The sequence below is a fragment of the Nannospalax galili genome, unplaced genomic scaffold (genome assembly GCF_000622305.1).
Source record: "Nannospalax galili isolate Female #2095 unplaced genomic scaffold, S.galili_v1.0 scaffold336, whole genome shotgun sequence".
NCBI lineage: Eukaryota > Metazoa > Chordata > Mammalia > Rodentia > Spalacidae > Nannospalax > Nannospalax galili.
The window spans coordinates 6,597,690-6,613,222 of NW_008343385.1; the positions used below are offsets into that span (position 1 = coordinate 6,597,690).

At 42.3% G+C, this 15,533-nt stretch overlaps 2 protein-coding genes across 3 annotated transcripts in view; one reads left to right on the top strand and one right to left on the bottom strand.

Annotated features, from left to right (window-relative positions):
• The window catches only part of Dlgap5 (DLG associated protein 5), a 56,378-nt gene extending 54,208 nt beyond the window's left edge, over positions 1-2,170 (top strand). For both annotated transcript variants that reach the window (XM_008839589.2, XM_029566678.1), the window contains one exon: positions 1,847-2,170. In XM_008839589.2, the coding sequence (XP_008837811.1) occupies positions 1,847-1,984 (138 nt within the window). In that variant the 3' untranslated portion in view covers positions 1,985-2,170. The remainder of the gene's footprint in view (positions 1-1,846) is intronic.
• A 2,029-nt stretch (positions 2,171-4,199) lies between these two features.
• Lgals3 (galectin 3) overlaps positions 4,200-15,533 on the bottom strand; it is a 16,497-nt gene continuing 5,163 nt past the window's right edge. Inside the window, exons 2-6 of the mRNA XM_008839537.3 lie at positions 11,697-11,718; positions 10,816-11,133; positions 8,318-8,406; positions 5,264-5,429; positions 4,200-4,493 (exon numbers count right to left, since the gene is read on the bottom strand). Of these exons, the coding sequence (XP_008837759.1) occupies positions 4,338-4,493; positions 5,264-5,429; positions 8,318-8,406; positions 10,816-11,133; positions 11,697-11,718 (751 nt within the window). The 3' untranslated portion in view covers positions 4,200-4,337. The remainder of the gene's footprint in view (positions 4,494-5,263; positions 5,430-8,317; positions 8,407-10,815; positions 11,134-11,696; positions 11,719-15,533) is intronic.

Genomic DNA, 15,533 nt, shown 5'->3' on the forward strand with positions numbered 1-15,533 from the left:
AAGGTAAGACAAGGCTTCTGCTTTTCTGAACTGTACCAGAGGCTTAGGTAGTATCTATCCTTCCTCAGTCATCCTTAGTTATTTTCACCCTAATTCTTTCTTTATTTGTTTTGAGACAAGGTCTCCCTGAAGACCCAACTGGCCTAGAACTCACTTCATAGACCAGGCTGGTCTTGATCTCACAGATACCTGCCTGTCTTTGCCTCCCAAGTACTGGAATTAAAGCCACGCACCACCACGCCCAGCACCATCCTAATTCTTTTAGACTAGTATTGTTTCACCCATTCCAGGCTACTTTTGGTGAACTCTTGCTTTTAAATTTAGTTTAAACATTACCCCTCTGTGAAGTCCTCCTATAAAACTCTTTTCCCTGTTAATGTAGAAATACATACATAGGTATAGCATGTATACACTTAATTTCTTATTAAGAGCATAATACAAATTATTATATTTCTAAAATATACTGGTTTCAGAAATCTAATTCTCTTAGTGACTGTAAACTCATTAGCTTTCTGATTCATGCCATTGATGGCAGTACTGTGACATGAATAGAGTGGTTCTCTTTCCTACTGAGTGTGTATAGTTTTGGTTTTGGCCTACCTCTAGACACCTTTATTTCAATGACCTGGAGTAGGACTTTGTCATCTTTTCTTTTGTCCGGTGATTCTAATGTAGCTGAGGTTAAAACCTTTGGTTTGCAGGCTTTTTTTTTCTTAAAAAATTTTCAGGGCCAAATGTTAGAATGACTTGAGAAACAACCTTGGTTTCCTAATCTTGAATCTCAGAATATAAGAAATTCATAGGCCTGGCAAGATGGCTCAGTCAGTAAAGCACCTGGTGCTGAGCCTGACCACCAGAATTTACTCCTCTGAATTCAAGCAGTGAGGAGAGAGCCAACTTCTGCAAATGGTTCTCTCACCTCCCTGTTCTTGTGCACGCACACACAAGTAATGAATGTAAAAAGACTACAAAAAAGGATTCATGAAAGTACACGTAGGATAAACTGCAACAGATAATCGCACCCTTTAAGCCACTAATTCCTTAAGGATCTTTGTGTATCTTGGCTTTGTTACCTTTCAAAACTACCTTCCGTGTGGTCAGACTCCAGCTGCCCTATGTGACTGTGACTCACATATTGTTCCTTCTTAGTCTCGGCCTTCTTTACTCATAAACGGAGGCTTAGATCAGGGTCTTCAGCATAAGGCCAATTTGTATAATCAATCGGATTTAATCCTGTCCCCACATCTGAACTCTGAATGACTGGTTCTGAATATTTGAGTCAATCTGGAAATTATTCTGCCTTTAACATCTGCAATAAGATCAAAAGTGCTTCATAGTTATATATTGTCTCATTGTTACTCTCAGTGTTTTAGATTTTCTGTGATTTTTATCCCATTTCCATAAATATTAGACTTTGAAATACTAAAGTCCACCTGTCTGACTAGGCCCAGTAGCATTATTTAAAACTGAAGTAGGGCTTGACTGGGGGAAATTAAAAGGGTCCCAGAAGGATCACATTCTGGTAGAAAGTCCATTAAAGCTGTTACATGGTTTAAGATTGTGGAATCTACGTAAGCGAATTAAGCTAGGCTTCAGTTTTACTCATCCTGTACATGCTATCTAAGTCCATTTACAAACTAATCTTATCTTTTTAGGCATAAATTCATAGTACACCTTTTCAGCTAAAGATTACTTAAAAGTAGGTCTGCTCAAAAGGAGCATAAAAATTATATTAGTTGTATTGTTACATAGGGAAACTGTTATTAACATAATTAACTACAGTGTTGAAGATTTATTTGGAGAAACTCTTAGTTAATTCAGTGATTTCTCTGAATTTGTTCTTTAGCCAGGACAGAGCCACAGTAATCCCTGCCCTCAGGTGGAAAGCAGACATCAAGTTCATGCCAGAAATTTCTCCTTCGGTGGTGACCTCATCGCCTTCTCACCACTAAGGCCTCTCAGTAGAGAACAGCCACACTGTTAATGCTGTGATATATTTGTAAACTGTTGGAAATTGGAGAATATGCACTTGCATTCACTTCTGTTCAGTCCATTTACATTGTATTGCATAATGTTTTAATATTCAGTGTTAGATTAAAACATATTTTAGGTGTACTATTTGTTAACGGATATTTCAGGTTAATTTAAACATTAAACTTTGACAAAAATACTTGTATTTGGACTCCTGTATTTGTTGACATCAAGCAACTTTAGGTTCCTAAATTCCTTTAGATCTGGATTGTGAGTTCCATGCTGCGGTTTCAGATGGCTACAGCATTAGAGATGCCCATTCGATCCTTGCTGCTGCTTCTCATTCTCCAACAGGTCCAGCTACCCTTGACAGACATGTCCTTCTCATGAAAAGAATTGTCACTGTGTGGTCGCACCAGCTGGGACCCACGTGGTAGGGTTTTAATAAACAAAACAATGCTACAGAATAGCAACACCAGGATGACTCGGTAGCAGATGTCAATAACCAGGTCTGTTTTGTTAGCTTGGTCTGAAAATGAGCTGGGGATCAGAAGGAGGCAGTCACAAAAGAAGTAGGAACTTTATAGGTAAACTTTTAAGATTAGGCATTTGAGGGGGCTGGAGAGATGGCTTAGGGGTTAAGAGCACTGGCTGCTCTTGCAGAGGACCTGGGTTTGGTTCCTAGCACTCATGTAGCAGCTAACAACTGTCCATAACTCCAGTTCCAGGGGATCTGACGCTCTCTTCTAACCTTTACAAGCATCACTCATACATATAAAATAATAATTTTTTTTTTAAGAAGATTAGGCATTTTCAAATGAGAGAATACATCTAATGTCAGGGGAAGATGTGTTAGGCTTTTGGGAAACGTGGTGTTTATTATCAAGTCAGGATACTTATTGGGAGGTTATATAACATGTTTTCGAAGAAGAATGTTCTCAGAATGCCTCCCAGAATTACCAAATGATGAACTTACATTTAACAGCCCACTAGTGAATAGTGTAAGCATTGTAGAATAATAGGTAAAAATTCTGACATTGTCTTTTTTTGGGGGGTGGGGTCTTTTTGAGGCAGGGTCTCCCTGTAGTCCCAGCTGGCCTAGAACTCACAGGGATCTGCCTGCCTCTGTCTCCCGAGTGCTGGGATCAAAGATGTGAACCACCACGCCCGGCTCTGACATTGTCTTAATCGTTGAGCTTGCTGGTAATAGGAAAGTCTTAGTTATAAGAATGTTGACAATGGGGAAAAATTTAATTTTGAAAGCTCTCTATGATACTTAATCTTCTACAAATCTGTAGACATCATTAAAAAAGCAAGTCTATTTGATATCAAATACTATAGGAAAAAATGGACTAAAACAGCCTAAGGAAATAGTCATCAGAAAATTTCAGTAAACAATGGACTACATACACGATTGTCCTGTGGTAGTATTATTGAGAATTCCAGTCACCTAGTGAGGTGGTCTTCAAGTGTGGCACAGTATACTGCCTGTTGGCAGTGATTCTGTGCTTCTTGTATAGAAGTAGAGAATAGAGTTATGTATACTGCATAATGGTACCATTTTAGGTGTACTATGCTGTACTTTTTATTTTAGAATATAGTCTTTCTGCTTTAAGAGTTTACTTGAGGGGCTGGAGAGATGGCTCAGTGGTTATGAGCACTTGCTGCTCATGCGGAGGGCTTGAGTTCAGTTTCCAGCACCCACACTGGGCCACTCACAACTGCCTGTAACTCCAGTTCTAGAGGATCTAATGCCTTCTGGCTCCACGGGCATCTGCATATACAGGGTGCACATACGTACATCCATGCAAACACATTATACACATAAAATATCATTCACCATCATAAAGAAGACATTTGAGTTCAGTTCCCAGCACCCAGGAGAATCTGATGCCTCTGGCTTCCATGGCACATGCACTCACATACACATACCCACACAGAGACACACACATAAAAAACATTTTTGAAAAATGTTTTGAAGGCCAGGCATGGTGGTGTACACTTTTGATCCCAGCACTCAGGAATCAGAAGCAGGCAGATCTCTGAATTTAAGGCCAGCCTGGTCTACATAGTGAGTTCCAGGACAGCTGGGGCTACAGGGAGACCCAGTCTCAAAAAGAACAAAAATTTTTTTGAAAGGTCTAGGGGTATAACTGAGTGATAGAACACTTGAATAGCATTCATGATGTCCTAGGTTCAATACCCAATACCACAAAAAAGGCGGGTAATTCAGCATAAGAATATTTATTAAGTGAATGGCTTACAATGATATAGAGGAATAAATGTAAATTTTTTCACTCGTAGTGAGCATGGAGCCTTTACATGTATAAATTTTAAATTCAGTTTTAGGTACTGCCTCTTCTGGGTTAGATCATAGTGTGGGAAGCACTGGTGAGGGTTATGTCACCAGAAATTCCCAGTTTGCTGATCTCCCTGAGATTTCTCATCCGATGATTGTACTGCAAAAGGTGAGCATCGTTGACTGCAACCTTGAAGTGGTCAGGTTCAACCAGTACTTGGATCTGAAAAGGCACACAGGCAGACTGTCAGGGAACTGCATGGTGTTAGCTAGCTCTGTTTAGCTCTTCTACCATGTGTATGGTTTTCACAACATGCTGTACGTCACATATATAACTAATTTGTCAATTTCAATGAAAAGAAGGAAAGAAATAGCTACTAATTTTAAACCAGTTTGGCCTGAACTCAGAAAGTTCAACATGTCATCCTTACTAAACTTGTGGAACTGATTAAGATCCAGAGAGGGTAAACTTTACAGCAATAAAACCTAGATTATTTGGGTTTGAACAAAGCAACACAACTGTTAGATAAATAAGGGAAGCCATAAAGGGATAATTTGCCTACACAAAAATGTGGGTCCTGAAGTGCCTTAAAGTAAGAAACAGCAAGGCAGGAATTCCTTAACGGTGACAAATGTAAAGACTAGTAGTGACCAGTTTGGAAAAGCTGGGGGAAATGTATTTGCCAATAGGATATTCATTTTTACATCTTTTTGTAAATGGCAGTTTTGCAATAGCTTATACAAAAACAGCATGCTGTGTTTTAGTTTCTAGAAAAGTATAAGCTCAGGATGGCATCAGTAATGACAATGAGGTGAGGAACTGGGGAGCAAGCCACTCCTGGCCACGCTGCCAGCCCCCTAAACCTGGTCCCCAGGTGAGGAGAACTGGCTAGGTGTTCCAGAACAGGTGATAAAAATTCAAGTGTACTATTTTTAGAGTGATTCCACCTAAGAAATGCATGTTATCAATATACAGCAAGAGCAATAACTTACTTTAAATGGCTTGCCACTTTCAAATGGGAAAGCCGACTGTCTTTCTTCCCTTCCCCAGTTGTTAGCCTGCTTAGTGTTGCACACGATGACTCTCCTGTTGTTCTCATTGAAGCGAGGGTTGAAGTGGAAGGCAACATCATTCCCCGTCTTGAAATCTAGAGCAATCCTATTTTAAAGGAGAAACCACAGTTAACTAAAGTGATTAAAATGTGTATCAAGAACATACAAGTTTCTAAAATGTCATCTTTTCATAATATTCTGAACACGAAGCAAATAAGCCAGAGCATCATTCAAACCAGAAAGAATAACAGGCCTAATACGGTTGTTCCTATCATTAATTCTGAAGCCCAGCAAGACAATATGTTGCTTACTATATTGTTGTGTGACTATATTGTGTACTCATGCAAAACCTTCAAGGTAGCCATATAGAGGGCTACCCACCCTAAGGCATTTTGTGCCTCACTATAAAGAATAATAGCCGGGCGTGGTGGCACACGCCTGTAGTCCCAGCACTTGGGAGGCAGAGGCAGGCGGATCTCTGAGTTCAAGGCCAGCCTGGTCTACATAGTGAGTTCCAGGACAGCTGGGGCTTACAGGCTCTGCTTCAAAAAGACCAAAAAAAAAAAAGAGTAATAGTCTTTTCCTGCCCTAACAGGTTGCTCTCAATAGCTGTTCAAAGCAAGCCCGCTACATGGTAACAGTCAAGTACCTGACTTTCTCTTGGTTCTTTTGGAACAGCAGGAATGAGATGATGTAGTTAAAGTCAGGCAATAAATGTGTTAAGCATTATGTGATCGGAGGTGGGACTCATGAAATGTCACTTCAGCTTTCTGAGCCTCTTCATTCTTCTGGGATGTGAATGCAGGCACAAAGTCCTCTTTGTTAAAGGACTGACCCCACTCCTGGCTTTGTAAAGGTATGTTCCACACAGTACTCTGCCAGAAAGAGCTGATGTTCTTCAGATCTAAATCTACTAATAGTGATCCTCTCAGTATTTTGAATAATCCAGAAACCAGTCACCTCCAACCACCTATGTATCTTCCATTGACTAAAGTCACAGCAAAAGTGGTATTAGTGGTTGTATTTGGCTAAATATCCAGTGGCTCTATTCCCTTTATGAAGAAAGACTGTCATCTTTGTCACTTAAGCATTTTTTTCATGCAGTAACTAGTATAGGGTTTGTAAGGCCACACAACAGTCTTTTCAGTTTACTCTTCATCCGGACAGAATTTGTTTTCATCTGCCAAGTCTCAGTCTATATCAATAGTGTTACTGGAATTAAATTTCCCAGTACAATGACCCTCAATGATTAATGCTAGTGTGCAGTTTTCATTATGTTAGGAGAAAACATAGACTGTATAGACAGGGTATGGTGGTACATGCCTTTAAATCTCAGCACTTGGGAGGCAGAAGCAGACAGATCTCTGTGAGTTCAAGGCCAGCCTGGTGTACATAGTAAGACCCTATCTCAAAAAGCAAAACAAAATAAAAAATACTATATATTTTGAGAATAATATATGTGTGTATATATACATACACACACGTGTGCGGGGGGGAGGATTTACTGTCAGACAAGTTTTATTGTGATGGAATACTGAGCTTAGACCACCTGTCTAGGCTGTGTGGAAAGAAGGGTTGGCCTAGGATAGTGACTGCTATGCAGAACCAGAGGAGGCTGGATGGAGGAGTGAATGTAAAACTATCAAAGCTGTGTCCATCTGTTCACAGAATGTAGCTCCCATTGATTTACCAGGAACAAAATGATAGATGTGTATGAGTGTATTGCCTGCATGTATGTGAGTGCACCCGTGTCGTGCGATGCAGCAGAGGTCAGAAGAGGACTTCAGATTCCCCTGGAACTGGAGTTAAGGACAGTTTGTAGCCGCCATGTGGGTGCTGGGAATCGAAGTTCTCTGCAAGAGCACTCAGTGCTCTTAACTGCTGAGCCATCTTTCCAGCCCCATCTTTAGAGGTATTTATGGATTCCTTTTGGTTTTTTGAGACAGGATCTTGCTATGTAGCCCAGGCTGGCCTCAAACTTAGAATCGTCCTACCTCCACCCCCGACACTACAGCACAGATATGCACCACCATACCTAGTCTCCTTAGGAATTCTATTTTTTTTAGATTTAAAAATTTTTTATTTTACATATATGAGTGTTTTGCCTGCAAGTATGCAAGTGCACCACTCGTGCAGTGCCCACAGAGCCCAGAAGAGGATGGCATATCTCCTGGAACTAGAGTTGCAGACAGTCATGGGCTGCCATGTGGGTGCTGGGAGCTGAACTTAGGTCCTCTGCAAGAGCACTCTTAACCACTGAACCATCTCTCCACACCCTCCTTAGGAATTCTGGGATAACACCTGGCTTGACTTTGTGCCTTTTGAGTACTGTCCATAAGCCCAAGAGACAGACTCAATGGTTATAGGTGCATTGATGGCGCCACTAACCTTAGGGACAGGTGAAGCGAATCCCTCTGAACACTCTCAGCTTCTTTGTATTATGGATAATTCTAACTAGCAATGATCATTGGCTCTAGGCATCCCAGGGCAGCTATAGATCAGCATGGATTTCCTAAATTAGCCCAATACAGCCTCACCCCAACCTGGTCCACCTCAGTCAAACCAGTTCCAGTGGCAAAGGTTGATTTATTTTGATGAAGTCTTTAACTAGTAGAATCTTCTCAAACCCTTTAAGTAAAAAGTATCTACTCAGTTGTAGGCTTCCCACAACTACCATTCACTAGCTGTGAAACCTGAGCCTCGATTTTTTCTGTCAAAGTGGGAAATAATGTTCCTTGCCCTATTTTCACTCCTGTAGATTAAGCAATATAGAACACATCCAAAATATAGACTAGGGTATGTTACCATTCATTGTGAACAACCCTGACACAGAAAAATTATGTGGGACCAAGTATTGATTGTCGGATAAGCCACATTATGGCCTAGCCAAAATTCTAATAAGTAATTTTTAAAATGCTATCAGTCAGACTAGATGATTCTTTATTCCAAAACCAATCAACAGATTCATTAGGTTGTCAGCATCACCCTCTGTACCTGTTTGCGTTGGGTTTCACTGTGCCCAGGATTGTTATCAGCATGCGAGGCATGACTCCTCCAGGCAAGGGCAGATCATAGGGCACACTCTGGAAATGGACAAGAACATGTTATCAATGAAGAGCCATGTGTTCTTGGGAAAAGAAAAATTACATTGCTAACATCCCATCACAATACATAGGCTATCACATAACCGTGGTTGAGGCCACCTGTCTAGATTCCAAGGCCACCTAGCTCAGAGTCTGAAAAGGTAAGGTTCCCTATGTGAACAAATGAGACATGAGAAGAAAAAACTCTTTGGGACATCACAAGAGTCATTTCAACCCATAATTCATTCATATAGACTTCTTTGACAGTCTTAAGCTAGACTTTGTGATCAACATTAATCTTGTGTCACTATTTTAAAGATTTATTTATTTAATTTATGTGTTTGAGTGTTGACCTACACGTATGTATGTACACCTCATGCATGACTAGTGCCAAAGGAGGCCTGAAGAGAGTGTTGGATCTCCTGGATATAGAGCTACTAATGGTTGTGAGCTGCCATGTGGGTGCTGGGAACTGAACAACCACTGAGCCCTCTCTCTGGCCCCTCTTGTGTCTCAAGTCTCTTGTCACATGACATACTGCACTGTAGTTATGCTGTTCCCAGAGGGAAGGTTTGCCACGTTCTGGTGCTTCTGTACTCTGTATCACAGGCAGAACGCTTTGCACGTGGCAAACACTGAGTATACATTGAATGAACACATCTTTTTAAAAAATATTTTATGTGTATGAGTGTATTGCCTGCATGTATGTAAATGTGCCCATGTTATGTAATGCCCAGAGAGGTCAGAAGATGGCGTCAGATCTGGAACTGGAGTTACTGGCAGTTGTTAGCCACCATGTGGGTGATGGGAACTGAACCCAGGTCCTGTGCAAAAGGAGCCAGTGCTCTTAACCACTGAGCTATCTCTCCAGCCCCAAATGAACACATCTTAATACAGTTCATTCCACAAATGTCTGTTGAGCCAAGTGTTTAAGGTACCAGTGAACATCCCCAAAGCTCTATCCTGCCTCATCTCCCCTTTATGATGATTTCTCATAGGTCAAGTATCCCCCAAACTTTCCTTCTCTAGTCCTGATCTGCACTAGTCCTGTAAGTTCTCCTTCTTGGTGTTGCTACTAACGTAGCTGTGGACTGGAAGCAGCTGCTGCTTGAGCAAGTATGAACTGGAGGTGTCTCCCCTGGCCCCTCACCCATCAGCTCCCTTTTTTTGCATCCCCATTAGGGCGAAAGCTTTGTTGCCTTGAAAACCTGGACCTCTTTAACTCATAACACTTAATTACCAGGTCCTCAGGGTTCTTCCTGTCAACCTGACTATCCTTCATGTCCCCTTCTGTCTGCAGTGGACTCACCCCCTGACCTAGCTTCATGCCATCTCCCACTTTTTCTCCGGGCTCCCTTCCAAAGTGTCCCCCAAAGAGACAATACTGCCTTCTGCCATCTTCTCTGTGGTCCTGAAATGGTCTCACCCTAGACTGTTGTTTAACTCTTTCCTCCCAACTAGACTATCAGTCTGGAAGGAAAAGATCCATGAGTGAGGTGCACTTGGGTTTCCTCAGAGTTACATTTTCATTTAGAATTCACTTGCTAAAGTATGTTTAGCCCAGCTGGTCTGGAACTTGCTATAGATAAGGCTGGCCTCAAACTCACAAAGATCTTCCTGCCTCTGCCTCCCAAGCACTGGGATTAAAGGCGTGCACCACCATGCCCGCCTGCTAAAATATGTTTTAATTTGCATGCAGATTTAGTCCTTAGATCCCCAAATGAACTTTTGAAGGTTTTTCAACCAGACTATCTTGGTTCTCCCTCAGTTTGCTCAATGACCTTGGGCAAATTATGTAACTTCTCTATTGTCCCATTTCCTCATGTATAAAATGGGGTTAACAACAGTATCTTCAGGGGCTTAGTGAGAACGTGCATAGATGCGTCCTGCTGATGTGTGCTCGGTACTTATTTACTTCATTATTTAATTATATATTAAGTTTATTTATTCTGAGACAAGGTCTCACTCTGTAGCCCAAGCTGGCCTTGAATTTGTGGCAGTTCTGCCTTACCCTTTTGAATACTGGGATTACAGATTTGAGCCACCTCACCCAGCTAGTGTTTATTAATTAAAACTTAGCTTCATTACTATATTTTTTTTTTTTTTTTTTTGGAGACAGAGTCTCCCTGTAGCCCCAGCTGGCCTTGATCTCACAGAGATCCACCTGCCTCTATCTCTTGAGCGTTAGGATTAAAGGCGTGCACTACCACACCTGGCTCATTACTAAAATCTTAACTTGATTTATATTAAAGCACTTTTATCAATGCCTTATCATTTCTATACTAACAAATCAGAATAAACTCAGCATGAATACACTTGAGAAGTGGCTGTAGCAGGCTTAAAGCAGAGAGTTTCCCTGATGCCCTCCCCTCTGTACATCAAGTTAGTGAAACAAGTACTTGGTCTTACCAGTGGTCCAGCAGGGGTTCCATAGGGGCCAGCAGCAGGGTAGGCTCCAGGGGCACCAGGTTGCCCTGGGAAGGCTCCAGGTGCAGGAGCTCCAGGATAAGCTCCAGGGGCCGTTGGGCCAGGGTAGGCACTAGGAGGCGCCTGCCCAGGATAACCCCCAGGAGGTGCCTGTCCTGGGTAGGCCCCAGGAGGTGCCTGCCCTGGGTAGGCCCCAGGATAGGAGGCCCCTGGATAGCCCCCTGCTCCAGGCTGATTCCCCCATGCACCTGGCCATCCTTGAGAGTTTGGGTTTCCAGAGCCAGCTAAGGCATCATTTAGCTGGAAAGAAAGATATAAACAATTAAGAGAATGGAAACATTCAGAAAACAATTTACAGAACCATAGGCATTTGTGATCTAAGAAGTAAAAAATATAAGCAAGGTATAAAATCCATATAATAATTCTCTAGGTATTCATAGTTTTGAGTTCCAAAGTTTCCAATTAGACTTCGGGATTCCATATGCTGTTTGACTTTATTCTAGCCTCCCATCATCTCAGATCAGGCACGGCTACAGCTCCCTAATGTGCTCAAGTCAGGAACTGGCCAGTTACAAGCATGAACTTTCTAATCTACGTGAGAAAAGGCTACAAATGGGATACTCAGATTGAGTCATGGGTCCTGCATTTCCGCAGGAAAAAGGCCACTGTTGATGAGTACCAGGCCTCTCTGCCTGTGATCTACTGCTGGGAAAACAAGACTCCAGCCCACAGGCCCTGAGAGGACAAGTGAAGCAGAGAAAGCTGTGTGGTGGGAGAACAGAAAAGGAAAGTTTGGTGGTAACAGTGGAACCGTCAACCTGCGTGAATGTGTATGAGGCAAAGAAAACACATGAAACACTTACCGAAAAGCTGTCTGCCATTTTTCTAAGAGGGAACAAGAGAAAGTATATGGTTATTATTTTGAGCTAACCTTCATGAAATTTAGCATCCCAGATAGTTAGTTCATGGACAGTTCCAGTCACTCTACAGGACTGCCTAGTTCAATAGTGCAGAAACATAAGAATATCTCATGGGGGACGAGGGTGTTTCCCAGCTACAGTTCAAAGCCTACTTAACTCATGAAGTCGAACTCTGATCACATGAGCTTGTGTTCTGAAGAATAAAAGACAGTGAGGGAGAAGGAGCAGGATGAAAATTTCTGAACAGTGGTGATGGTTGTAGTGTGTCTGGCCTTCCTTCCTTCTTGGTTTCTCCATCCTGTTCGCTGTGGAACTACAGCCCACATCCCTTCTAAGACACTGGGTGAAAACCATGTATTGGTTTCTACTGAGATCAGAAAGCCTGACCCCAGCTGCTGCCTGGTTACTTATTTCTCTATCAGGAACACTGATGTCTCTCTCAGCCAGACTCAGTGCAGCTGCTGTGTGGGTGTGAAAACCAAGAGGCCACTCTCCATACAGTCAAAGGGCCCCCAGACCAGCAGGGGAGAGGAGAGGAAGGCACAGGGCAGAGTGAGCAGTGCTGCTAGATGGTGCTGGGAGATTCAAATCTGGAAGCTTACTTCTGGGATAGGAGGGGAAGGTGGTTTGGACCAAAGCCTTAAAGGACAGGTGACATTTGGGAGTGCTTGTTTGGGTTTAGGTTTTTATTTATTTCTTAGAAAGGTCTTGCTATGTAGCCCATCCTGGCCTTGAATCAGTGATCCTCCTGCCTTGGCCTCCCAAGAGCTGGCTGTGGTGTGCACCACTATGCTATTTTCTTTTTTAAGGTATTATTCCAAAAAACTTTTAGCAGTAAAATTAACCAGCAAAGGTGAAACAGATGGCAATGTAAAGGAAAGTATTTCGGGTCAGGGTACTTTCAAACTGGTTTGTTTGGTACAAAACAGCCACAGGGCTGGTTTGGAGACTTTTGTCCTGCTTCCTCCTGCCTTTGCCGGTGCCACACCTCTTAAAGCACAAGATGCCTGTCATTTGCTCCTATTCCAACTGCTCCCTCAAAGAGCAGCAGGGGGCAGCTTTGGTTTCGAAACTCCATTTTTTTTCCCCTTACGGTGCTGGGGATTGAACCCCATGAGCATTCTTGGCAAACACTCTTAGCATTGAGAAACACACCCCAACCACCCCAGGGCAGCTGTGTACTACTGCAGCAGGGGTGGGTTTGTTCTAAGTTCAGAATCACCTACCCTCACCCCAAAATGCCCTGGACCTGGAGACAGAATCCCTTCTGGCTTGATTTGGCCACTTATGATATTTTAATCAGTCATTCTAAGAAATACCATCACTACTGGTGCGTGGTGGCACATGCCTAGAATCCCAGCACTCTGACACAAGGACTGCCAAGAGTTTGAGGCCATCCTGGGCTACATACTGAGTTCCAGGGTCTCATTCTGTAGCCCAGGCTGGCCTTGAACTCTAATGACAATCCTCCTGGCACAGTCTCTAAAGTACTGGGATTAAAGGCATGAGCCACCATTGCCTGCTTAAGAAATTTCTTTTTCTTTTTTTAAGATTTTATTTATTTTTATTTTATGTGTATGTTTTGCCTGCATGTATGTAAGTGTACCTACCACATGTGTGTCTGGTGCCTGTGGAAGCTAAAAGAGGGCAGGCAGATCTCCTGGAAGTGGAGTTAGGGATGAGTGTTAGCTGCCATGTAGGTGCTGGGAATGGAACCCAGGTCCTCTGGAAGAGCAATAAGTGTCTTAAACACTGAGCCATCTCTCTAGTCCAGGAAATTTCTTAAGAAAATAAAACCACTGATTTTAGAGACTGTTAGGAAACAATCTTGAACCTCAAGTTGGACCTAGAGCTTAGCACCTTTGGTTAGACTCTTTTTCCCACCCCTGAGAAAAATAACAAAGACAGCAATAACTTTTGTCGGCACCTTGACTTCTTTTTAACGTCCCCACAGCACAGGAGCTTATTCTCAACTTCAGCACCCTGTCACTCAGACAGGATGAGTTGTGGCAGGGCTTTGCCCTGTATTCTCTTGAGTGGTTTATCAACATTTCTGGCTTCAAGCCATTAGATGTTTTAGCACACTGCTCTATAACTGGTGACAACCCAAAATGTCTTCAGACATGGCCACATGTTCCCTACAGGCCAAACCAAATATGGTTGAGAACCACCATAGAGGCTGTTAATGTCTATCCCTTCATGAATGTATATACACAGGGCAATAAGAACTTCAAAGGAGGGGCTAGAGAGATGCCTCAGTGGTTAAGAGCTCTGGCTGCTCTTCCAGAGGACCTGGGTTTGAGTCCCAGCACCCATATCTCAGCTAACAATCATCCATAACTCCAGTTCCAAGGGATCCAATGCCCTCTTCTGGCCTCAGTGGGCCTCGTATGATATGGGTGCACTTATATACATGCAGGCAATACACTCATACACATAAAATAAAATATTTTTAAACCTACAAGGAGTTTTGTTAAAACTAGCCAGCTTCCACAGGGGTGGGTACAACAGACCAGTAACTCCAGCACTCAGAAAGCTCACAGGAGGATCACAAGTATGAAGTCCGTCTGAGCTACATAGGGAGACCCTGTATCAAAACAAACAAGACCAGGGATGTGGTGGCACACATTTGTAATCCCAGCACTCAAGAAGTACAGCAGGAGGACCACTGTAAGTATGAGGTCAACCTGGCTTACATAATGAGTTTCAGATCAGCCAGGGCTACATAGAAAGACTTTATCACAAACACACATTCGCACGCACGCACAAAAACTAACTCTGTACCATTTGCTTCATAAAGAACCTTACTAATGCAGAACACCAGTCACATATGGCCAAAGAATACTACTAGAAACTCAAGGGGAACATTCCATACTGAACTTGGTTTTCGCCAAAGCCTCTGATAGGGATGTTAGTTCATTTTCCCATCTGACCAAGTGCAGTTTTAGAAATAGTGGATTACATCATGATGCCCAGACTTGGGTAACAGTTTGGACTGTGCCATGACACATTCCACAGGGCATTAGAATAATGGTGCCCTGCGTTTGTGTGGTGATTTTCAGTTTCCAAAGAACTTTCAGAGATCTGCTTTGATTTTATTAGCAATCTTATGAGAGTGACAGAAAATATTCCCCCTGTAAAGTGAGGAGACTGAGGCTCAGAGAACTAATGTGTGGCCCGCAATCATCTCACTGGCAATTGGGGGACAAAGTTGCAAGTCTCCTGACTCCTAATTCAAGCTCATTCTATAATAATTTAAAACTTTACATTTTGACATTTTAAAATACAGTCCTTTGAAACTAATGATTTCACTGAAGAAAAAAAAAAAAAAAACAATATCCGGCTTGCTCCTCCAGAACTACACAGCATGCTGAAATCATAAACAAATTGAAAATTAAGATTGTATTTTGAGCTGGGTGTGGTGGTGCACACCTTTAGTCCCAGCACTGGAGGCAAAGGCAGGTGGATCTCTGAGTTCAAGTGAGTTCCAGGCCAGCTGGGGCTACAGGGAAACCCTGTCTCAAAAAGACAAAAAAAGAAAAAAAAAATCATATTTTGGTCAGAACATTAACTGGGTGACTCATTCAGCACACATAAATAATACAGAATGCCATTGTGCAAAGTCACTTTGCTAATCAGAACCACATTTTAACCAATAAATTATATTTTTCCAAAAAACAGTATGCACTGTTTCGATTTGTCAGCTCTCAACTATCAGATTTTTTTAAAACTGAAATGGGGTGTGTGTGTGTGTGTGTGTGTGTGTGTGTGTGTGTGTGT